This window comes from Prosopis cineraria, unplaced genomic scaffold, assembly GCF_029017545.1.
Source record: "Prosopis cineraria cultivar Desert tree isolate PC_DT_omini unplaced genomic scaffold, ASM2901754v1 PC4, whole genome shotgun sequence".
NCBI lineage: Eukaryota > Viridiplantae > Streptophyta > Magnoliopsida > Fabales > Fabaceae > Prosopis > Prosopis cineraria.
In genome coordinates this window covers 14,235,539-14,260,122 of record NW_026555335.1, presented here as the reverse complement: position 1 = coordinate 14,260,122, position 24,584 = coordinate 14,235,539, and the positions used below count along the sequence as shown (strand labels likewise).

At 33.7% G+C, this 24,584-nt stretch overlaps 1 protein-coding gene across 3 annotated transcripts; it reads right to left on the bottom strand.

Moving 5' to 3' along the window:
• On the bottom strand, positions 1–13,621 carry LOC129308563 (formin-like protein 18). 3 transcript variants are annotated; one of them, XR_008592639.1, is made up of 18 exons: positions 13,252–13,621; positions 12,095–12,792; positions 10,106–10,327; positions 8,400–10,018; positions 8,178–8,301; positions 7,407–7,478; positions 6,742–6,840; positions 6,537–6,578; positions 6,314–6,394; positions 6,174–6,224; positions 5,974–6,055; positions 5,314–5,408; positions 5,114–5,185; positions 4,651–4,767; positions 1,082–1,150; positions 934–1,000; positions 332–634; positions 1–241 (listed from the first exon to the last, which is right to left on the bottom strand). XR_008592639.1 is itself a non-coding variant. In XM_054949759.1 (17 exons), the coding sequence occupies exons 1-17, from the start codon at positions 13,322–13,324 to the stop codon at positions 471–473; spliced, it is 3,747 nt and encodes a 1,248-aa protein (XP_054805734.1). In that variant the 5' UTR covers positions 13,325–13,621; the 3' UTR covers positions 1–470. The 3 variants fall into 3 exon arrangements, 1 of the variants encoding a protein (XP_054805734.1); XR_008592640.1 differs by having other exon boundaries at positions 1–150; XM_054949759.1 differs by having other exon boundaries at positions 1–634.
• Positions 13,622–24,584: the final 10,963 nt, after the last annotated feature.

Sequence of the window (24,584 nt, the reverse complement as noted above, 5' to 3'; positions counted from 1 at the left end):
TTCTTCAATGACTGACTGTGACTTAGTATATATATCAGCAGCTACACAAGATGATGTCCAAATATTTTCATTTCAGGTACCAACACGTGAGCTGCTAACAAGGAGAACAAAAATCCGAAGGGGAGAGATAAATAACAAATCCCTTCTTTCCTGTAAATTACTGACAATGTTACATTTTCTGAGGGGAGATATATATACAAGTTGGCTGACAAAGAACAAGATCATGCCAGATCTTCTACCTCTGCCATAAGATACACAATTATCAAATGAATGAAAATGACATTCCAAATCAACTAGACTCGGCAAACCATAGCTCAGAGTTTTAATTTACCTCACTTAAGCAGTATAATGAGCTCCTACATTCTGTTCTGCAATGCAAATCGCCAGATTCTGATACTTGTGCCATGCACAAGCTTGCCCAACATCATCAGCCATTCTGGCTCACAGCTAGTTGTTCATCCAATTACTGATCACTTGACGTTACCAGTCCTGATTGCTGTCGGCAGTATCCTCTGTGATTCGCATATCTTTTTCTCATTATCAGATGATTTCTTCATTTCAAACTCAAGCTGCTTGCAGTTTTCTTCATTGGCTTTGTTGAACATCCTCGTGAAGTTGAGCAAAGTTGACACAACTGAAGCAAAAGAATTAGCAACAAGATACCCTTCAATAATAACAGCAGATGTCGTAGGAAATAGATCAACTAACTGCATTAGACTTTTATAAAGATTTTCAACATAATGACAATGACAAGTGCATGGATGATAGTAGAAAGAACGAACGAATCATCTGAATGCAACAACCTACTCGTTGGAATTATAATCTCTAGTACAAGGTTTCAAAAATCATAACCAAAACCTAGACATGGTTGTGCTTATTCTTGTAAAAGATACAAAAGGGAAAGTTGCATTACTAAGAAAGAAAGACAGGCACCTTGCTCAAAAGGGCAGCGAGACGGATCTTCACCAAAATAAACAATCAACGCGTCTACTTTCCTTCCCTGTAAAATACAGGCCTCTCCAAAGTGAAAATCTTTTATATGGCCCAAAAGATCTTTAAAAACATGCGCTCAAATGCCTACCACGCCAGAATATAGTGAAGCCAGTGATCGGACTTCAGCTTCAGCAAAACGGAGGAAATCTTTCAGAGTCTGAAAGAAAAGAAGAATAAATTAAACCCCAACTATACTACCGAATGCACTTAGATAAAGAAACATGATATAAGAAGCAAGCTGATATGGCCTTTAACGTCACATATGAGCACCTGATAAAGATTATTCATGTTGATGTAACTATCAATGCAGATTGATAACTTGGAGCAACTCTGTCCATGTTTATAGCCGGTCCCAAGCCCGAGTAAAGAAGGAAGGTTATATTAAGCTCTTAACAGCAAATGTGAAACTTTGCTGAATCTTATATGGATATGGACCATAGATGGTTTTGTACTAATGCTAGGTCGTCATCCGTGAGTGATGCATTGTATGGCTCAATTTTCAAACTTTGAATTTTTAGTGTTTTAAAGAGGTAAATTGATAAAATTGAATGATTAATGAATTAATGATGTTTTCGAACCATTAATGAAGTTATTGGATTATTGGATAGCTTTAGAAGAAGACTAGTTTGGAGTTCGTGCAGAATGGGCATCAAGTGAGGCTTAAAATTTAGTTTGAACTCACTGTGCCATACGCCGTGGGATGTGCAAAAATCTACATAAATCAGTTATGCGCACACGATCAAAATAGAAGAGGAGAAAGAGGAATACATGAAGGACGATAGACGTAGAGCTTAGGCCTACTAGGGCTTTACTTTTAGAGCTATTTGGAAACATTTTGAGCTCACCACACATTGGGTAAGCCTTTTAACTACTCTCCTTCCCTATGTAAAATTTCTATTAGTTTGGGAAGTGTTGGGCATTATTTTGTTTCTACTTGGGTTTTGACCAAACTCATTAACTTAGTTAAGACCTTGAGGAATTAATCAAGCTTCTAAACTTAAGGTTGAAGATTTTCTAGTGATTTGAAATTTTTGGTTAGAGTTTGAATAAACCCCAAGTGAAAATTAAAAAATTAGGAGTAACATGAGTAAAGAATTGATGTTATCTAAATGTTAGGTGTTAAATGAATTATTGAAATGTGCTGGAAGTGTTCATTTTGCTAAAGAGAGAATTTGGATGTAACGGGTACCTAAAGTCAAACTTAGCCTAAAAAAAGGGTTGAATTAGAGTTAAAATTAATGATTGGTGTTTAATTTTGTAAATCAAATATTTATTGGGCCCCATTGAGCTTGTGAACCCTTGTGGAGTAACCAAATTGTCACAAAAAGGTTGAGATAATTATATAAAATCCTTCATTTGAGTATTTGAGTGGTTATGGGTTTGCGAAAACGTATATATATTCTATTATGAAAGTTTTGAATTATACATGATTTGTTCATGTTTTGGAAAATCTGTATGAAGTGGTATTGATCTAAATTATTATTCTATGCTTGAAAACTATTTTCTTTTGTGTATTTGTACAAATTCTAAAATCAGATATGAATATGAAATGTCAGTATGTATTGTATGATCATTTCTTGTGAACGATATGTATCGTTGATGTTGTATGAGCATGATCATTGTGAGAAGGTGAGAGTTTACTCTAGAATTGTCAAGGGATATTGTATAAAATCTATATGGTACATTGGCATCGTGGAGGCTCCGGTGCACAATATCTCTTATTTAGAAGTTTCAGTACTATTTGAGATAAATTGGGCATATGACACCATTGATGTTTGAGATGGAGATTTTATGGTCCAAGAATGGGCGAAGCCGTCCTTGCCAGGGTTTTCTCCCATGACTGGTGAGTTTGGGCCTGTACAATCACATGGACTTAGTCCTATTATGTTGTTAGCCCATAAATTCAATTAGACGAAATGAGGAGGATATAAGGTGGAGAATGTTGATTAATATTATAGGAATTGGTAAATGATAAGCATGTGTTTGATATGTATCCGATGACTTGTTTTACTTGGCACTTCATACACTCATATGCTATTATTGTATGTTTGTAAATAAATTAGATTATTTGGTTAATGAGTCCTCTGCTCACTCCGTGGTTACATTTTATAGGCGAAGGCTTCGATAGAAACAAAGGGAAGGGGGACTCGAGAAGCTTGAGTTTATATAGTTATTCCTTTCTATATTAGTAGAGTAACAAATCATTTGTATAAAATATGCTAACTTAGAAACATATGTTGTTTTGATGCACTTACATGATGAATTATGTTGTTTTGGTGTATTTTGGCTAAGAATATTGTTTTTTTGCCGAAAATTATTGTAAGAGGTCAAAATACTAGTGTAAGTATTGTTATTGAATTAATTGTATGTACATGATTGGCTGGGATTGTTATGTGAGATGTTTGGTTATGCCTCTTGATTATTGTGAAATCGGGGTTTTTAATGGTCAAATTATGTTTGGAATGTAATTTTTGTTGTATAATTGATCAATTAGATATATTGTGATCCAATCGAATTAGTTCAAGTGATTTTAAAGTTATTGGCACTTGATTGATGATTTTAGACACCTTGGGGCTGAGTTTTGAAAGGAAAAAGGGGTAATTTTGTGCTCGATTGTCCAACTTTTAAATGGTGAAGTATTTGGTCGTGGAACCGGTGCCAATAGCTAGGTAGCTCAAAAAGTCACATGTGGACACTTGAATCGCTCAAAATTAGACATTAGATGGCGAAACAGTGCACTTAAGAAGTTGGACTGAATGTGCTATCATGACAGCAACAATGCGCTGCAGCGCACTGCACAATGAAAGGGCTTAACTTTCTGTGCCATCCGTTGCAATAGATGACACATGCATCGTGGCAAATGGTGCAATTTAGGAAGTGTCCAAATTGCCCTCTTTTGATCATTGTATGGATTAATTTATGTTTCTATACTTCTATTACTTCTTTTCATGTATTTTAAATTACGGTTTAAGCTTAACACTCTTTTCTAAAAAGGTTTCTTGAGATCTCAAACTTTTAAACTTGATTTTAAACCCTTGTGTTATGATAACATATAAGGAATTAATTAATCTTGTTTATCATAATGGAGTTGTGTATTATGTTCTAGTAATGTCAAGACGAACATTACAGCAGTGAATGTTAGGCTTTAAAGGGATAGCAGAAGTATAAAGCTGAAGTAATAGAGATAAGAATGTTGAGATGGATGTGTGGACATACACATAATGATAAAATCTGAAATGCGCATATGTGGGAAAAAGTAGGCGTAGCATTTATTGAGGGAAAATTAGTAGAAAATTGTTTGAAATGGTTTGAATATGTACAGAGAAGACCGTAGGAGACACTGATGGGAAGGGTGGAATAGATAATTTTGAACCCTTTAAAGAGGAATAGAGGAAAGCCAAAGAGAATATTTATGGAAATTGTTGAATGAAAGCTCTTAGTCAACAACACTCTTAAAACTTTGGTGAATGATAGGGCACAATAATATCATGCAATCCATGTAGCCGATTTCCACTTAATGTGATAAACCTTCTTGTTGATAACTTGGAGCAGAAAAAAGTGAATAAGAGAAAAAAGCATCATAGTGACATGGGGGTTGAGACTAATTTGAACACCTTCAAACTTACAAAAGAAGAAAAGGCATGATTATATAAGCACCTTGCGGAATGTCTCAGATATAGGACCATCATTTTCAGAGGTTGAGAGTTCCTGGATAACTTTCTCTAATCCTTTGCTTATAGCTTGCATCTCCTCTGCCAAAAACTTCAATTGGATCTGCAATAGTTAATATGTATTAGTGCTAAAACATGCCTATCACTCTCTCCAATTTATTATAAGGACCTTCCCCTTGATCCTTAGACCTTTTTGTCTAAAGAATTAATTTTTTTCCCAATAAATATCCTTCAGTTAATATCCTAAAAAAAACCACCTCTAATTAATAACGTCAATGGGGATGATTTTGAAATTTTAAAAGCTTCAGCTAGTTTTAATTGATTTCCTTAATTCATGTAAAGTTGTTAATAGGTACTTATAAAAAAAACACCAAGGGGAGTATATTAAAAAGTCCATCACCATAATTGCAACATAATAAAAAGAAAATATCCTTAGAGAAGTCCAGAACCTTGGCAGCAGGCTCTAGGTTAGCAAGATCCTTGGAGAAGTCTAGAACTTCTGGTAATTTGTCAGCCAACACCTAAGGATAAGCATAAGATCAAACATTATCTTTTACAAAATGAAGAAGAATTCTTTTAATAGAAATGCAAGAAGAGCGATCGAAAAAAGAATTCATGAATCAGAAAAGGAATAAGCATCAACATGCACCTTACAAAGATAATGCATGAGAGTCATCTTGTTGTTCCGTGCTCGCATCTCAGTGAGTTTAAGAAGGCTATCCAATCTGAATCCAATAGCAGAACCTAAACAATGGGAGAAAATAAACTATGATAACCTTGGGAGATTGACAATATATCTTCCTATAGTTACGTCTGAAATCACACAAACAGACTCTCTCTCTCTCTCTCTCTCTCTCTCTCTCTCACATACTAAGCTGGTATACAACCAGAGGAGTAGGGAAGAATCTTTGAATGACTTTTATTGGAATCTCTTTAGCCTTGTCGAGTCTTTGCACCACTCCTCATAACAAACTCCCAAAGAAGGGAAAAGATGCAATGAAATCCTTCCCTTCATTATTTCCCATCTGAGCACGCCCTAAGGTAATGTGGTGCAAGCAAAAGTGTAGAGATTATATTCAAACACACTAGATGGCATTTCTACCTTGAAATAAACTAGGAATATATTGACAGTGTGCCAGTATGTAGGCCTTGTAACATTGGGCTGTTAGTGACCAATATAGCATGTAAATGTTCTAAATTTTGAGTTACAAATATGTTCTTAACATGGTGGTAATTTTCTATGCTAAAGGAATTTGTCAAGTTAATGATGCATTCAACCTATATTTTTCAGATATCTATGTTAACTTACCCCTGGCAGTTCCTTGGTTCAAAGCATTTCCCAAAGAAAGTATCGTTTGCATAATTCTCTTCAACTTGACAGAATTCTTAATCTGATAATAATCATCACACAGCAAATCTAGAATGTCATTTCTCACCACAAAAAGAAATGAACATTGTTAGAACAACAATTCATAGAAAGAGGATTTGAGTAGAAAAAGGATAATGTACCTCTTCTACAGTAGCATCTACAATATTCAGGCTTTTTCTGAGGTCAGAAACCTACATAAATATTTTCATATTAGATTTATATCAAATAAATGCTTTTTTTTTTACCCCTCTTGTAACCACTGCACGACACCCTTTCTCACCTGAGAGTGGAACTGAATCTTGAATGAAAACACTCTGAGCTTGGACTCTACCCGTGGTACTTTCATCAACTCTAGGAAGAACTGTAATGGGAAGTTAAAGAAGGCATAACAATCCAAATGAATGATGAACTTCATTGGAAAATTAATTCATAAATTCGTTATCACTTATAGGTTTATAGCCCTATGACTCTAATGATGTGTGGAAGGAGTGAAAATTACATACCTGTTCACATCTCCCTAACTTCTCCTTTTCTCCAGTATAGCCCTTTACCACAATCAGTAGAAGTTTAAAAATTTGAAAGGAAGAAGTGACACGTCATACAAAAGTACTAGAACTTTCAACAAAAGTTTTCTGGACATCTGAAGAATCTACCGTGAAAATTAGTCATCTGAACCTAGCAAAGTATTTGATCACAATCAACACCAACCTTGAGTAATTCCATCTCCTCTTTTGTAGGACAAAACTTTATAAGGTTTTCAACCTGATCAATGTCAAGGGCTGAGTCCTCTAGTGCTAGCACTGAGCTCTGGAATATTCCAAACAAGACATGATTGACCCAAGAAAAAAAAAACCCAATTAGAACATGTCGATTCATGATGGTTTTGACACTATCAAAAATATCGGATACAGAAAAATATTGCAATGTTAGCACTATCAATCTGTTTGCAGCAGTGAGGGTTTGCAAGCCTGAAATTTCATTGCATGGATTGGGGTTGACTGAGATTTTGTTGGTGTTCTACAAACAAGTTTTAAAAGTTTTCCACCCACTTTCCAATAGATTGAGATAGCAATATCAAGTTGAAGGGGGAAAAATGTTTTTTTTTTTTTTTAATTTTAGAAAAGAGAGAGAGGGAGTAACACCACTTACAGCTTATTCCAACAAATCATCAACATGATTCAGGTTCTTATGCACATATGTCACTAATACATTGCAAATGGCCTATATTTTTTATTCAAATGCAGATAAACTCAAATATGAATCAAAGAACAAAACTGTCTTTTGATCAGTAATCAGGCAATACTTATAATTTAGAGCTAGTTGAGTTTTTATACCAAATTTCTTGAAGGCAATGAAAGCAACATCAATCTTACCATCAAATCATGCAATGGCACTTTCACTTTTGAAAGCATGATTTCACAATTATATGCTCTTCTGTGCTCAACCTGTATAGAGTGGAGATACTAATCACATATAAATGGTGAAGTCAATGTAATCTTTCAATCATGACCAGATAAGGTATTCACTATCTTACAGGTGACCCTGAACAAGTAAAGTGTCACAGTTCCAAGATTATGAAATCAAAAGAAAAAGCTACAGAATACACTGGTGCCAAGATGGGTTGGTTATATTATAGAACCAAGAAATTATATGACACAATTTTATTACAAGAAATTATTTTTGTTCATATGACACAATTTTATGTGGAGGTTCAGTAAATTTATATTTATCATTTTATCTATGGTTTTGTTGTCTATATATTATACATTTTCATATGGTAGCACCTTGCCTCACTCAAGCACGTGCCTTTCTAGCACCTTGTGCATAAGGCGTTTACAGACTTTGCGTCTTGAGTGCACCTTTAGCCTTTAACAACAATGATTATATACCAATATTATTCTAATAATTTTAAAACAAAAATCAGTGCATCACATTGGAAACTTCAATTTGTCTATTAAGACTTTAATGACAACAAAACAAACAACACTAAAAACCTGAATGGTGAAGTAATCCATACACCAGTTGTGTGTGAAATAATTACTATTTAACACAGTTCTATTTTCCTACCGCATAAATACAAACATTTAATGCAAATTAAAATGATCATAAACACTCTGCACAACTTGGAAGTGAATATAAATTACCAGTTGTACTTTATCAGATTTAGGCCCAGCTGAGCTTCTAACACCTACTTTCTTGGTAGGGGCTGAACTTGGGACTGCTGCTGAGAAGAGACTCTCAAGCTCTGAGATATCAATCTCTGGGGCTCTGAATCAAGATAATGCAAGCAGGGAACATGTGACACCAGAATAACAAAATGACAATCAACCATAGAAAATGGAACAGCTATACCAAATCAGACATACTTGGAAGCTTCACCAGATTTCGCTGCCTCGTGCCACAAACTTCCTTGCACAGCTCGAGATAATTTTAGCCAATGCAATGGCTTCAGCTTTTTATTTTGATTTTTCATACTACTTATTGTACGAGACAGAATTCGTCCTCGTGGTCCTGTTGTACTTGACACAATATTTCCATCACCACCAATAGAGGCATATCCTAGAAAACCATTGCCTGATTTTAGATCTCCTTTGCTAAAGGGAACTGGAGGTGGTGGAGCATTAGGAGCAGCAGGAACGGATGTAGAATTCTGCAATGAAGGATTAAGGTGCTTGGAGGAAAGTGCAGCAGCAGGGGGAGGAGGAGGTGGCGGCGGTGATACTGTGGTAGAACTAGATTTCCCAGGAAGACGTGGAGGAGGAGGAGGTGGTGGTGGTGGTGGTGGTGATACTGTGGTAGAATCAGATTTCCCAGGAAGACGTGGAGGAGGAGGAGGAGGTGGAGGAGGCTTAACACTAACAGGTGGCTCCACCTTTGGAGGAAGTGGTGGAAGGGGTGGCGGTCCAGTTTTAACTTTAGGCTCCTCCTTTAGAGGAGGAGGTCCAAGTTGATTATGTGATTCCTCCCTTAGTGGGAGTGGTGGAGGCATGGCTCCAACCAATGATTGCTCTTTCTGTGGAGGCGGTGGTGGTGGGGGAGGTACAGCTCTAACCAGTTTATGCTCCTTTTGAGGAGGAGTTGGGGGTGTGGGTGGTGTTGGAGGGCATGAAGTGGATGAAGCAGGTTTTGTTCTAACAAGTAGAATCTCCTTCAGAGAGGTTGTAGGGGAAGGAGATGGCAGAGTTGAAGTCATTAGTGAAGCTGAAGGATGGGAAGCAGCGTCAGGAGGAACCTTATTTGGAAAGGTACTTGATAATGAAGCTCCAGATGTTGAACTAAAGATTGATGACTCACTTCTGTCTTGTGATTGGGCATCAATTTCTCCAGTAACAGGATAACATGGTCCTAAAGGGGAAAGAAGAGGAGGTAATTGTGTGTTAGGTGGAGTATCATGAACGTTTTTAGATTTACTAATCAAGGAAGGATGCTGTGGAGGTGTTTTTGGTGAAAGTGATTCACTGGAAGTATCTACAGAACTAGACAAGGCAAGATCATCCACCAGTGTATTTACATCAAGATTTGTAGAACTTGTCACATGTTTACTGGACTCTGAGGTTCTCATAGACGTAATGGGCATCTTCTGACAGATAATGTCAGAGCTTCGACGTAGTAGTGGAGAAACACCGGTCTTGATAGGCTTATCTACTTTTTTACTCAAATCACTATCCAGGGATTCATTATTCAAGGGCAATAACCTTTTCACTTCATTCTGTTTTACTTGAGGCACTTCAAGATCTTCTTCATGCAACAAATATCCAGTATCATGCTGCTGAGTAGAAATTTTATCCATCGTGTCATGCACTGAAGCACTAAGTTGTTGGAGTACATTTAGTGCAACATCAGCCTTAGGATTCAACCAGTCCACATGGTTAAAGATCTCCTGAACTTTGGCGAATGCTTCCACTGGTAGTCCCTCCTTCTCCTCAAAGCATGAGGTACCATCCGCAATAACAGCAGCAGCAGCATCCATCTCTGAGAAAAGGATCTTAATGCAAACAAAAACCAAAGAATAAATTTCATATTAGAAATATCTGACAAACAACTAAACTAAAATTGGTTTACAGATATATACCTCTGCTCTGAAATCCTTGGGGATGAGATCTTTAGCATCCCATAAAATGTCAACTTCATCCCGGTTAAGCATCAATATATTAGACCTAATAAAAGCTGTGTTGAACATGACTCGGAACATCATCCGTTCATGGTCCATGTCACTGGTCAAGTTAATGCTCTCAATCACAACGTCACCTTGGATATGACAGTTGATGTCAATTTTAATTAGTTCACACTCCCCCTGCCAAACGGAAGCAAGGAATTCAGAAATTGTTACCACAATTGGACATATTCTAGTTCATCTTGTATGAAATTTGGAAACAAATAAGCTGTGTGACACAATATTAAGTGCACAATTAGCATTCCAGTAAAATAAGCTTCAAAGGAATAGAGCCCTCTGAACTCCTCCACATTGTTGCATGTCGAAGAAGCCATGGTGGAATTTGACAAGATAATGTTGAAATTTTCCTCAGGAAACCCTTGTACATATCCGCAAACCTAATCGAAGAGTGTGTGAACTTTTCACTCCTTCGTTTTTGCCGAAGATTTCTCTCTTTTTACATTGTATTATAAAGAAAACTGATTCCAACTATTACCCCACTGGTGCAACGACTTGGATAACGGACCAAGACAAACTTAAGTCCTAACATGAAACTCGTATGTTCTAAAAAATGAACAAGACGCAACATTTTCTTCATCTATAAATGCACACACATATGTAACATTTATTTCCCAGACTTCTGAGCTTCCAAAACTCAGTTGCCCAACTCAACTGAATTACAAGAGTAGGGGTGCTTGGACTTGACCACCCCCTTCCTCCCCTCTTCAATATTATAGCGTTTTTATTTTGTTGAAGTATAATTGAAAATTTTTTAATTATTCTATATCTAATTTTTTTCTTTTTATAAAAAATTTAATTTTGAATTTGTTTTAGTATTTTAGTTAAACAGGAAAGTTTAAATCTAGAAACAAATAAAACACTAGGATATTATTTTTTTTTTTTCCTTTTCCTGAAGCACTATGAGATTGATGTTACTCAATTAAACATACGTTAATAATTTCTCCATTATACCAAAATATTGAAGAAAACAAAAAAATCGAACATGAACATCATAAAAAACAAGCTTGCAAAATAAGACAAAAATAAAACAAGCCTTTATATTCTATCATTTGATTCCTTGCTTGCTTCATTTATTAATGACCTTTCACATAGCAAGATAAACAATTAAGATGTCATTTCTAATATAAACATCATTAAAAACAAACTTGCAAAATAAGATGAAAAAATATTTTTCTTCATGATCGTACCATCATATTGGAAGAGAGATTGGCTAAAAAGATGGACACATATGCAATTATTGATATATCTTACGATATGATGCGACAATATGAAAAATAATTATAAATTACAAAAAAAAAAAAAACCATGTTGCATATATGTTTGTCAATGTTCATAAATATATAATTTTTTTTTAAATTTTTGACCTTCCAAAAGTTTAATTCCAGATTCATCCCAAGCTGCTCCTCAATTAAAGTCTCCACAAAAAAAAAAAAAAAATGAAACTGAAGTAGACTATGATGGAGAAAACTAACCCTCAGAAATTGCACAACAGAGATCTTTTTTTCAAAAGAATTTGGCACAGCAACTCCCAGATTACTCAAATTCATGCACAACATCATCGCTTCTTCTCAGTCGAAAGAGAGTTTAAAAAAAAAAAATATTGATGCTAAGAATTCCAGCTTTTAGTAGTTCGTCTATAACAGAAAATATCTGTTTGCTTATCAGGAAAAAAAAAAAAAATCCAGATCCCATATTTGCATTTTATATGTGCAATCAGTGCCAGCCTCCAATAAATATCTTAGAACATCACCAATAGATGGAAATAACCAAAAGAAAGAACGTAATTTCTCGACTGAATTTTCTTCATCTATCCACATAAAGAGAAGAAGATTTTTTATTTTCTAAAGAGAGTGATTGAAATGGATGTGCACAATGATAAAATATCACCTGCTTGTAAAATCGTAAGGTTTTGTTTTTCTTCTGCGTCGAGTACAGGATTTTCGGAGTTTTATCAGCAAGAAAAGGATCCTGTCCATAAATTCGAAATACTGGACAACATCCACCTTCCCCATCAAAGTCCGGGATACATCTGAGAATGATGCAGTCCAACGTGAGTGCCCTGTCCAGTGGAGGCCAATTTATGGCCACATTCCTCCTGGAAATATACTGCAGATACCGCAGTTGGGAAGGAATTGGATTTAACGGTGACAAAAACTGCAAAAGCTCACGTGGAGCCTGCCTGTAAACCATATCCAAAGTCCTCTGTTCTCCACTATAATGCTTTCGATAAATCAAGAGTGCAGCCAGCATGAAAGCCAAAACCGGCCAGCCACCACGTTCGCAGTGCATCAACAGCACATTATGCTGTCCAAGTGAGAGCCAACTTTCACTCGACCGTAAAAAGTGGTGGATGACCTCCATCTTGAGCACTGGGCAGCCCTCATATTGCCGAGGGTAGTCCATGATAGTCATGTCATACTCTGACAAGATGTTCGCCATCTGACTCTTCGTTTCTTCCTGGCGGAAATTGAAGACCAAGATCGAAGCATCAGGCAAGTACTCTCGAAGTTGAGCAACAATCCCGTCCATGTAGACTTTATAATTTTCTTCATTCCAAGCATCCGTCGTGAAGCAGCAGTCGAAAACTGGACAAACGAATAAAACGCAAACGAAAAATGAAATTTCCCTTCTTCCATACCCTATATACATTCAATTCAATTGCTTAACTTCATTATTATTATTTTTTTTAATCTTAAAACTGCAAGCTACGTTGCTGCCAACCATTTATTCCATTTTTGGCAGGGAATTTCAGAGGACACAGCCATGTCCCATCAACCCACTCAAGGGGGAAACAGTCAAGAAAGGATAAAAAAACAAGGAAAGAAATATCGTGATTCAGTGATTCTGACCCTCCGTCACATCACTTTCCCGCATTCCTCAAACAACCAAACAGACCAAATGATATAAAACAACTTGACGAATTATCCATGAGAGAATGCTTGTCAAAGTATCCAACAAATGCAGTCAGAAGAGAGAATGAAATGAGCCCAAAAAAAAGTATAAAAAAAGAGCAAGAAAAAAAAAATCTGGCATGAGGAAAGTACCATAAACTCTCTCACAGATCTCAAGAAGCCCATCGGGGGGCTTACGAAAGAACAATTTGCGCAGCAAAGTCATATCCTAGAAGCTCGGAATCCCGAATTCAGTTCCCCAATGATAAATTCCCGACCGTGCATACGAAAAGTGCGAACTCCGAAACGAGAAATTTTCATCCGGTGGAGGAACACTTTTCAATCAATCCGTCTACATCACCAAAGAGAATGCAAAGCGGTTTAAGAAAACGGAATGAAATTATGATTATGATAGCCAAGCCGAAGTGAGTTTTGTGATCTTCTGGTTTTCCTCTCCGATTCAGAGTGAAGAGAAGGAAGTGGCGGTGGTGGTGGTGATTGACGGAGATGGGTTTGTTAGTTCCGTTTGCGCAGGTGAGTTGTTTTGGGAGCTGAAGGTTACCGACCGACTCGTAGTGGTCCCGCGTGGTGACGTGGACACTTGGGGAGGAACCACGTGTGTCGTCATTCCGGAGAAGGGTAATTTCGGTAAGTGAATTTTGTTATGTGAGATTTGCCTTGAGAGCTACTCCTGACATTTCCGTACAAGGCTAGATCACGTGTCGTTTCACCCCTATCCATTTTCGCCTATATACATTATGTTTCCGGACAACATAAATAAATAAAAGTAAAATCACGATTAAATCTTTTTAAATTATATAAATAATAATTTAATTTTTTAAAATATCATAATGTTAATAAAATTTTTAAAGTTTTTTTATTAATTATAATTTTATTATATAAATTATAAAAGTTGAATAAAAAATTATAACTTATTCAATAAAATTTTTATTATAAAAAATAAACTTTAATTATAATTTTTGATTAAAGAATAATAATTTTCATTATGTGAATTGTAAGAATAGAATAAAAAATTATCATTTTTCAAGTTTAATGTCTCTTCTTGAAAAATAAATTTTTAAAAATAACAAGCTTTATTCATGATTTTTGTTTAAAGAATCACAATTTTTTTTAAAAAATGATAAGAATTGAAAAAGAAATCACAATTTATCAATAATAAAAAATAATTTTTTTAAAAAAAATTATTGATAAAGAAGTTCTTAAAAATTTCATTAGTATTATAACATTTTGAGGAATCAATTTGTCATTTATGTAATTTAAATAAATTTTATTATCATTTTTTATAAATAAATACGATGCATGTCAATATTAATTATTAACCAATAAATTAATTTTTTTGCTTCTTAGTTAATATATTTATATTTTTTTGGGTAAACATACGTATATTTATAAAAGTAATAAAACCTACAATAAACGGTATTTTTAACCTCTATACAAAGAATACAATATCCACTCTGGTATATATTGCTGTGAATGCAAAATTTACAGGAATACGTCTGCTTTAGAAATCTTCATTGAAGGCCTGTCAAGGTTTGTTAGTTGAAAACTTAATTTAAACTTATATTTAATGTGCCCCCCCCCCTCTCCCCCCCCCTTTTTTTTTTGCTATAGTGATTTATTTCAATTGCTTACTTTTTTTAAAAAAATTAACATATGAATTTATTTTATTTCAGATTTTAAATTAATTGTAAAAAATCTAAATCGTTTGCTTGTGGCTAGAAATAATAGTCAATAAGCCAATCATTAATAAATTAATAAATAAGATGAAAAGGCTTTCTCGCCTCCAACTATTTGGCTATCCATGTTTTGGTATTCTAATCTTTTTTTTTTTTTTCAATGTCCACATTCGATTGAAAATGATCGATGTTGTTTTCATCGTCAACAAATGCTAAGCTCAATCATTAATTGACTTAAAAACTTATAAAAAAATTTAAAAATTACAGAAAAAGACTTAAAAATTTAAAATAAGTACTCAATAAAGAATAAATATCAATTTAAGTCCTTCAAATTATCAATTAATTTCAAGAGAGAAATGATATTTTTACCCTTGTAATTTATAATTTAAATGACTTAATTTATAATTTAAGTGACATAATTGATATTAATTTTCTTATAAGATTCTTGTTAATTTATTTCTGTATCAATTAAGTCAAGATATTTTAATCTTTTACTTGGATAAGAAATAGTGCTTATCTCTTGAAATTTATTTATAATTTTGGGGACAAATCTTAATCTTTTATAAGGTATTAATATTTTTGATTATTTTCTATAATTTTTCAAGTCATTTTTATTGAATAAAAGTGGAGATTGCGAATATGAATCAAAAGTTTTTGAATAGAATATTTTTCAAGAAATAAAATCTCTACTACTGAGGCATGATTTTTAATGATATTTAACATAATTTTTGTATAAAATATTATCACTTTAATTTTTTATACTTGAAGATAACAATATTGAATAGGTTAGATAGGATACTTTGTTTGTTTGTTTTTTTTTTTTTTTTGTGGGAGGCGAAAATTTCTGCTTCAAGTTTTATCAAGGGTGAGGAGAGGATAATATAGAGTGAGTGCCTTATAAGATATTTCTTATGGACCACAAAACATTTAACAACTTAGAAAGTATTTGTTTATGGATACTTTAATATAATTAACCTAAAACATCACAAATTAGATTAATACCCTGTTTTTTTTTTTTTATCATTTGCATGCTGGTTCAATGCATCTTTATTATATTGAGGTCATGTTTGATTCTAGGAAATATTCTAGAGAGGATAAAAAATTAAAAATAGAAAAGAATATAACGAAATGAAGTCCTGTAGCTTAAAATAATTCTTTAATTTTGGATTTGGTCATTTTTTATTTTTTTATAGATTTATATTATTTCCTACGTGATTTTTCAGATTGTTTAGATCGATTTAGATTATTTCGCCTTTATTGTTATTTTTATAAAAAAAATAGTAGAACATGATTTAGCCTTTTTGGGTTGGCCAACCGATATATAGCTCTTGAATGGCCAAATTACTTTTTTTTTTTTTCATTTTATTGTTTGAGACAATTTATAACGAAGGCATGTGCTAATAGTCAGGGACATTTATGTTTCATTATACTTGTAGGTTACACTTCACCAATTTTTAGAGAAGACTCGATAAAAAACCCAAAAAAATAAAAACTTATGGAATTTATACATTTTGTGTATGCTGATTATTGGCAGGATGACTTTTTGGATTAAAATATAAAACATCACTCAAATAAATCACGAAATTATTTGGATTAGGTAATTGAAGAGTCAAACTCAATCTGAACAAAGAGGGCCAACCCCGAGCTTAATAGAAAGTCAGGAGGGAATAAACATGTCAAAATTCCACCGGTTACAAACATTAGATTGTTGGCACGTACAGACATGATCTCAAGTGATTCTAAAATCTACAGACATTGTGTTTAAATATCTTGGCGAGACAGGTTGATTACCAAAAATGAAGAACGCAGAGTAAAGACCGTGCCATGAGTTTTACAAGATCCTTGATTCTTCAACAGAATGTTTTAGGTCTTAAGGGAGAGGCTATTACTACTTTGACATAATAAATAAAAGACGAATATACAGAAAAAAGTTAGCTACCACTCAATCAAAGACTTGCATTTTGTATCTATAGCTCTTAGTTTTATCAGTTAGTTTTTACTTTCAATTTAAACTTATAACCTTTTTACATTTCAATAAAAATTAAAAACACTTATTCTACCAAGCCTTGTATATTTTTTACATCTGAGTGAACTATGGTAAGGGAGCTCGGGACCCTTTTATTATCAATTGAGATTCGTTATCTCTGGCATGCCCAGTATTTATTGTACATACACGAACAATGACATTTAAAATTTTTTTAAGAGAATGTATCACAATAAAGGTCTATTAGTTTTGTATCGAATATTGTCTTATAAAATATATATATATATATATATATTATTGTTCAAAGCAAAACTTTAACTTGTTAAATTTTTTAAGGAAACTCTTACAAAAATCCAAATTATAAGATTCATCTTTGAATAACGTGTAAGTGTTTTCATAATTAAAATAATATTTAATATAAAATTAATGAGTCTTTATTGTGATAAATTTTCTTGAGAGAATCTTAAATATTATTTTCTTTTGATTATTTCATAAATAAACCTTTATAGATATTCCTTGTGGTTGTGGCAATGAAATAATATATCACAATGCCATCTTCCTCACATGAAAGAAGTATTGGGATGAGATTTAGTGCTAACATGTTTGTATACTACGTAAGTGTGTATCTCCCTTTTTATAAGGAATTGTTATGTTAAGGATAAAAGTTTAAAAAATAAAGTTACATGATCTAGATAATAAATTTCATCATTTAGGTGCCATTCGTTTTGGGTATTTTTTTTTATTGAATGTTGGAACATAGTAATTTTAATTTACTTTTAATAGTTTATGATTTTTTAAATATCACAATTAAACTTTATATATAAATAGGTAAAAAAATTACTCAAGCCACAACCTCTTCAATTGATGTTAATATTGTTCCCAATTGAACCATTTTACAATTCTTTAGTGTGATAACTCACATGTGGCACCAACACCTAGCTTCAAAGACATTTGAAAAATTAAATATTAAAGTTGTGGAGTTGATGAAACATGGCAATCTCGATGCATAAACATAGGTTTCTCGTACCAACTCAAATTGACATTAATAGTAAGAGCTCTCATTCCTAAAGTAAATACTTATTTAGAAAAGTATTTTTTTAATACAGAACTATGAAAAAATCGTGTAAGGAACAAAAAGTTAGATTATATCAAAAACTATTAGGTCTCTTCATCTTAAGAAGAGTCGCTGTAGATAATAATATTAAAGTTGTCTCTAGGTGCCTAATGAGCAAGGAGATCAACACACATATTTGTTTATATGAAAATATGGTCAAATGTCATGCATAAAAAAAAAAATCTCTAATTTTGTTAGTGATCTTAAAGAGGGGATAATTCTTGCAAAAGTTGTGTTGAATAAGTGACAAAGCATCTAAAGAATCAGAGCATATGTGAATTTTGGTGACTTTAACATTTCAACAAAGCTTGATTTTTTTCCAAGATACCTAGGAATTTGAAAAAGAATTAAGGGATTGAATACTATGGTTTTGAAACCAAAATCACATTTGATTAAGAGTGCTTACCAAACAACATAATTTTCAAAATTACAGCAGGCAAAAACTTTAAAACTAACGACAAAACTTTTTTTTTTAAATCATGCTTAAGCCCAAAATCATGGTTAGGAAAGAAGCAATTTGTTCCTGCTTTTGCTCAACCTAAGTTTTGCCTAAAATAGTAAAATTAGGTTTATAGAGTCAATTCAAACCAAACTACAATAGAGAGCCAACCTTATCAATCTGTATGATATATTAGATATAACATACTTTCACATATATATGTATAGCCATGATGAAATAATTTTCATCAAAAATGCTATTTTATATATGTTATTTATTTTCTTACACATGCTAAGGGATTTCATACATTTTATGCACACTTTCTTGATTATAGGCTTTGTAAGAGGATTTGTTATTACAAACTATGCAATAATCAATTGTATAAATTCAACTAATTGTACTATAATATATTATAAAAAGTTATATGTTTCATTCACACTTTCAATCTTGTGATGATGCTTTGGGTCTTGCATAGCAATGACTGCAAAGTTATCATGCATTTTTACACTATATTTAAATTCTCATTTACAAATCTAAAGTGTTTCATGAAACTTCTCAACTATAAAGCTTCTTAAACTATTACAGTACATGCTATAAACTCAATTGCCTTGACAACATAGTGCCCTTCAAATATCTTAAGATCCTTTTCATTGCTTTTCAATGTTTTTCATTGTGGTTGAACTAGTAACACTTTATAAATCCTACCACAAAATAAATAACTGGACTTATATGTGTTATTGCTTACCATACCAACAACATTTGTATGGGAAACTTTTTCCATTTTCTTCTTCCATTATTGTTTCTCATTTGTACAAAACATGATTCCTTATTCTCTTTTAGAGTAACTATGGATGCTTCATCTTTCATATAAAACCATTTCTTAGAGACATTCTCTCTGTTACTTTGTCATTTGACTTTTCTAATATATCATGCATCTCACAGAATTTTGTTTTGGAGATTTTGTTTCAATTGCTTCTTCATGTGACATGAGGATAGTTGGAAATGCTAGACATAGCAGTTTATGTTAATTCCTGCTTGAACATGGGGAAACTTGCCTCATTGGCACTTTTGGGTGGTGAGTGAGATCACCACTCCCTATCCTCTAGCTGCTAAACGTCCTGCTTTATAGTAGGATCGTCATATTGTGTCACTACCCAATTAGTTAGGGCCTCATGAAAAGCATAGATGACCAATACCATCTCGTCTTGTAAACTCCGACGCCTCTAAACTTTGGTCCGTGATATCTTCCTCAATGCCCATATTCATTATTTATGATTCATATGTATGCAAATGTGAGGTCGTACTGACAAATGTGACCACGTTTTTCACTAGAGCCTCAGCTATTAGAAATATAGCCATTCCAATCATATTAAAGAATGCAGGGGTTTTTTTGTCGGGAAGCAATGACAATGGAACTTAGCTCCTTCTTTGTGCTTGTATTAGCTATAATGTGTTCTATATGGATCAGTGACAATGATTAGATGATGCTTTTTGACACTTTGCATTTGGAATTATGTTTTAGGTGTGAGAAATGTTATTAGTAAAATGGGATGGGATTAGGACAAGATCTGGACATCCTGCTATTCCGATAAATTAAACAATGTCGAAGAAAGATTTGAATAATAATATTCATTAAAATTTTAAATCATATAATTTATTAAGTTTAAAATCAAAATAATATAAGTACATAAATCACAACAATTTAAAGTTAATTATTGAATTACATTAATCACAACTACACATTATAATAACAATTACAAGTGATTCCTAAGTTATAAGAGTAGCAACAACAAGCCAGTCAAGTACAATATCAAATCATTATTCTTTTATTTTAGCTGAGATATGTTAAGCTAATTATTCTTTCAAAAATAAAGTAAGAAATATAATATAAATAAAAGTTATTAAATAGATAGATATAAAAATAAATTATATTAATATAATTAATATACTATAAAAAAAATATCGTTCTGTTTACTCTATGTCATTAAAATTATCAATATAAAAAATGTTAGTTTTAATTAAGAATTTTATGTATTGAAATTATAATTGATATAACTAATATAAGCATAAATTATATTAATATAATTAATATTTTAATGTATATTTTTAAAATAAAAAATAATATATATATATATATATATAAAATATTTGGGACAGGACAGGATGTCCCGATAATAATCTCATATCCCATCTCATCCCGAACCCCTTTCTTGCCCGTCTCTCAAAGTCCTGTTCCGATTGTTTTCGGGCTAGAGACTCGTCCTGATATGATCGAGACAATATCTGACCAATCAAGATGGGTATAGATGAACACCCCTAACTACAAACATGTATGGAGGAAGTGTGGGTTCCTTTTCTCATGCTTTTGACCTTTGACTCTATATTTTAGATTTCAAATTGATTACCATCTCTCATGATCATAATTAAATTAGAATTAGAATTTGGATGGATGTGCCTTTTCAGGTCACTTTGTTAAAGCATTGAGGTATTTCAAAGAGAAATTAATATGTATAGACATGAAAAGCATTGAAACAGGCTAATATTCATGGGAAATTAAGGTACATTTTATTTCAAATGAATTAGAATTTGAAGAGATGAGGAACTTTCATTTAAGATCACTATATATTCTGCAATTCTAATAATTGCAACAAACAACAACAACAACAAGCCTTTATCCCACTAGGTGGGGTCGGCTACATGGATTGCAAGACGCCATTGTGCTCTATCATTTATTAAGCTTTTAGAAATATTATTAATTAAGAGATCACGTTCAACAACTTCCAAGAGTGTTCTCTTAGGCCTTCCTCTACCTCTCTTAATTGGACTCAAAGTTATATGTTTCACTCTTCTCACTGGTGCCTCCCTTGGTCTTCTTTGTACATGCCCAAACCATCTCAACCGATTTTCTACCATTTTTCCTCAATAGGTGCCACCCTCACTTTTTCACGTATGTGCTCATTTCGAATTTTATCTTTACGTGAATGTCCGCACATCCATCGTAACATTCTCATCTCTGCTACTCCAACTTTATGCTCTTGCTGTCCCGTTAGAGCCCAGCATTCACTACTATATAACATTGCCGGTCTGATAGCAGTACGATAAAACTTTCCTTTAAGTTTATTAGGCACCTTACAGTCACAAATAACTCCTTTAGCTTTTCTCCAATTAAACCACCCAGCTTGAATTCTATGTGAAATATCTCCATTGATTTCGCCATCATTTTGAATAATGGCTCCCAAATATCTAAACTTTTCCACTTGAGGTATAATTTGATCTCCCAATTTCACTTCCAAATTATTTTCGAATAGTCCTTTACCAAATTTACAATATAAATATTCCGTCTTACTTCTACTCAGACGAAAACCTTTCGACTCCAATGTCCTCCTCCATAACTCAAGTTTGCAATTAAGCTCTTCTCTTGTCTCTGCTATAAGAACTATATCATCCGCGAAGAGCATACATTTCGGGATTTCCTCTTGAATATGTTCCGTCAAAACATTTAAAATCAAGTTGAACAAATAAGGACTCAGAGATGATCCCTGATGTAGTCCAATCTTTATAGGAAAATCCTTTGTTTGACCACTAGGCGTTCTTATACTAGTTTTTACCCCCTCATACATATCTTGTATGGCTTTAATATAAGCAATCCGTACTTCCTTTTTTTCCAACGCTTTCCAAAGCACTTCTCTTGGTATACGGTCATAAGCTTTTTCCAAATCAATAAAAACCATGTGTAGATCTTTATCTTTACAACGATACTTTTCCATTAATCCCCTTAATAGATAAATCGCCTCTGTAGTTGATCTACCTGGCATAAAACCAAATTGATTCTCAGAAATACTTGTCTCCAATCTCAACCTGTGCTCAATTACTTTCTCCCACAATTTCATTGCGTGGCTCATGAGTTTAATCCCTCTATAGTTAGTACAATTCTGAATATCTCCTTTATTTTTATAAATAGAATTAATGTACTTCTCCTCCACTCATCAGGCATTTTCTTCGACCGTAAAATCACATTAAATAACTTAGTTAACCATCTCACCCCTTCTTCACCTAAACATTTCCACGCTTCGATAGATATACAATCAGGTCCGTTAGCTCTACCATTTGCCATTTTCTTAAGAGCTTCCTTTACCTCCTTATCACGTATTTTTCGATAGAATGACAAATTTTGTTCTCCTTCACCAATTACTAAATCCTCCAAGTTACTAGATGAATCCTCTCCATCATTGAAAAGTTTAGAAAAATAAGTCTCCCATCTATTTTTAATTTCATTATCTGTAACTAAAATTCTTCCCTCTTCATCCTTAATACACCTTACCTGTTCTAGATCTCTTGATTTTCTTTCCCTACTCTTGGTAATCTTATAAATATTTTGCTCTCCTTCCTTCGTCTCAAGGTTCTTATAAAATTCTTCAAAAGCTTTGGAACGAGCTTCACCCACAGCTCTCTTAGTTTCCTTCTTAGCCATACGGTACCTCTCCCAATTTTCCTCATTGTTACACAAATGTATGTCTTTAAAACAGTTCTTCTTATACTTGATTTTGTCCTGTACACTATTAGTCCACCACCAAGACTCCTTATCTCTCGGACCAAAACCTTTCGATTCTCCCAAAACTATTTTTGCAACCTCCCGTATCTTTTTAGCCATATCCTCCCATATGATGTTAGCACTTCCCTGAGAATCCCAAATTCCTTTATCCAAAAGATTTCGCTTGAAAATATCTTGCTTCTCACCTTTTAATTGCCACCACCTAATCCTTGGTGTTACTACTTGTCGACGTTTTTGGATTTTACTCATAATACACACATCAAGGACTAGGACCCTATGTTGTGTCGTTACAGCATCTCCAGGGATCACCTTACAATTTTTACAAAGTTTTCTATCTGTGTTCCTAACCAAAAGAAAATCAATCTGCGACCTTGAGGCTCCACTTTTGTAAGTGATGAGATGCTCATCTCTCTTCTTGAAACAAGTGTTGGCAATCTTAAAATCATACGCCAATGAGAAATCAAGAAGAGTTTGCCCTTCATTGTTTAGCTCTCCAAAACCAAAACCACCATGCACCCTCGTATACTGACCAGCTTCCCTCCCGACATGCCCATTAAAGTCTCCTCCAATAAAAATCTTTTCACTCTGTGGTATGTGTCGAATCAACCCCTCCAGATCCTCCCAAAATAATTCCTTAAGACTGGCTTCTGTCCCGACTTGCGGCGCATAAGCGCTAACAATATTAACAGTCTCACGTCCAATTATCATTTTTAAAGAAATAATTCTGTCTCCAATTCTGCTAACTTCTACAACGTTCTTCTTCCACTCCTTATCTATAATGATGCCTACTCCATTGCGTGCACTTACTTTTCCTGTATACCAAAGTTTGAAACCTTGAATATCCTTAGCTCCTTCTCCACGCCATTTTGTTTCTTGCAAGCAAAGGATATTGATTTTCCTTTGAATCATAACCCCTACAACCTCTACAGATTTACAATTTAATGTCCCAACATTCCAAGTACCAAATCTAATTTTGCTCTTATGGACTAACTTCTTTAGCCGCGTGCGTCCAGAATGACGCGGTAGCCCTTGCTCATTTAACACTACATCCGGGCGCCGATGCAGCGGCTCTAACTCACTTATCACTGTACTCGAGCCATGCAGCGCATTACTTACGGGCAACGACCTAGCATTAACATTATAACGTCTATTGTTCATGTTCATGATAGATTCAACAAATTTTTACATTGGCTGTTGATGGCCTAACACAACCCTCCTCCTTTACCCGGGCTTGAGACCGGCTATAAACATAGGCGGAGTTAATTCTAATAATTGCATATTGATTTTTTTTTTGTATATTTTGATGATATTCTGATGTTCAATATTGTTATACACATCACTCAGATATATACTAGCCATTTTGATCCCCACTTCCCCCAACTATAATTCTTATGTTTCAAATTTCTTCACTTTTGTCTCCCATTAGCAAGAAAAAAAAATATAAGTCGAATGTTTATATTGAATTTACTGGTAAAAGAAAAATTTTCTAGGGTTTATTAGTATGAAAATAAATATTAGAATTTTTTATGATTTTGCAAGGGTTTGAGTTCACTTTGCTAAATTCCTTCCACATGTTCAAGCTATCACAATTACATATTCTAAAATAAAAGTAATCGATCATGTGTGACACCTTAACCACACGGGGAGCGCACTGGTTTACTCAAAAACTCATTTGGATATTGGCACCAAAAATAAAGTGC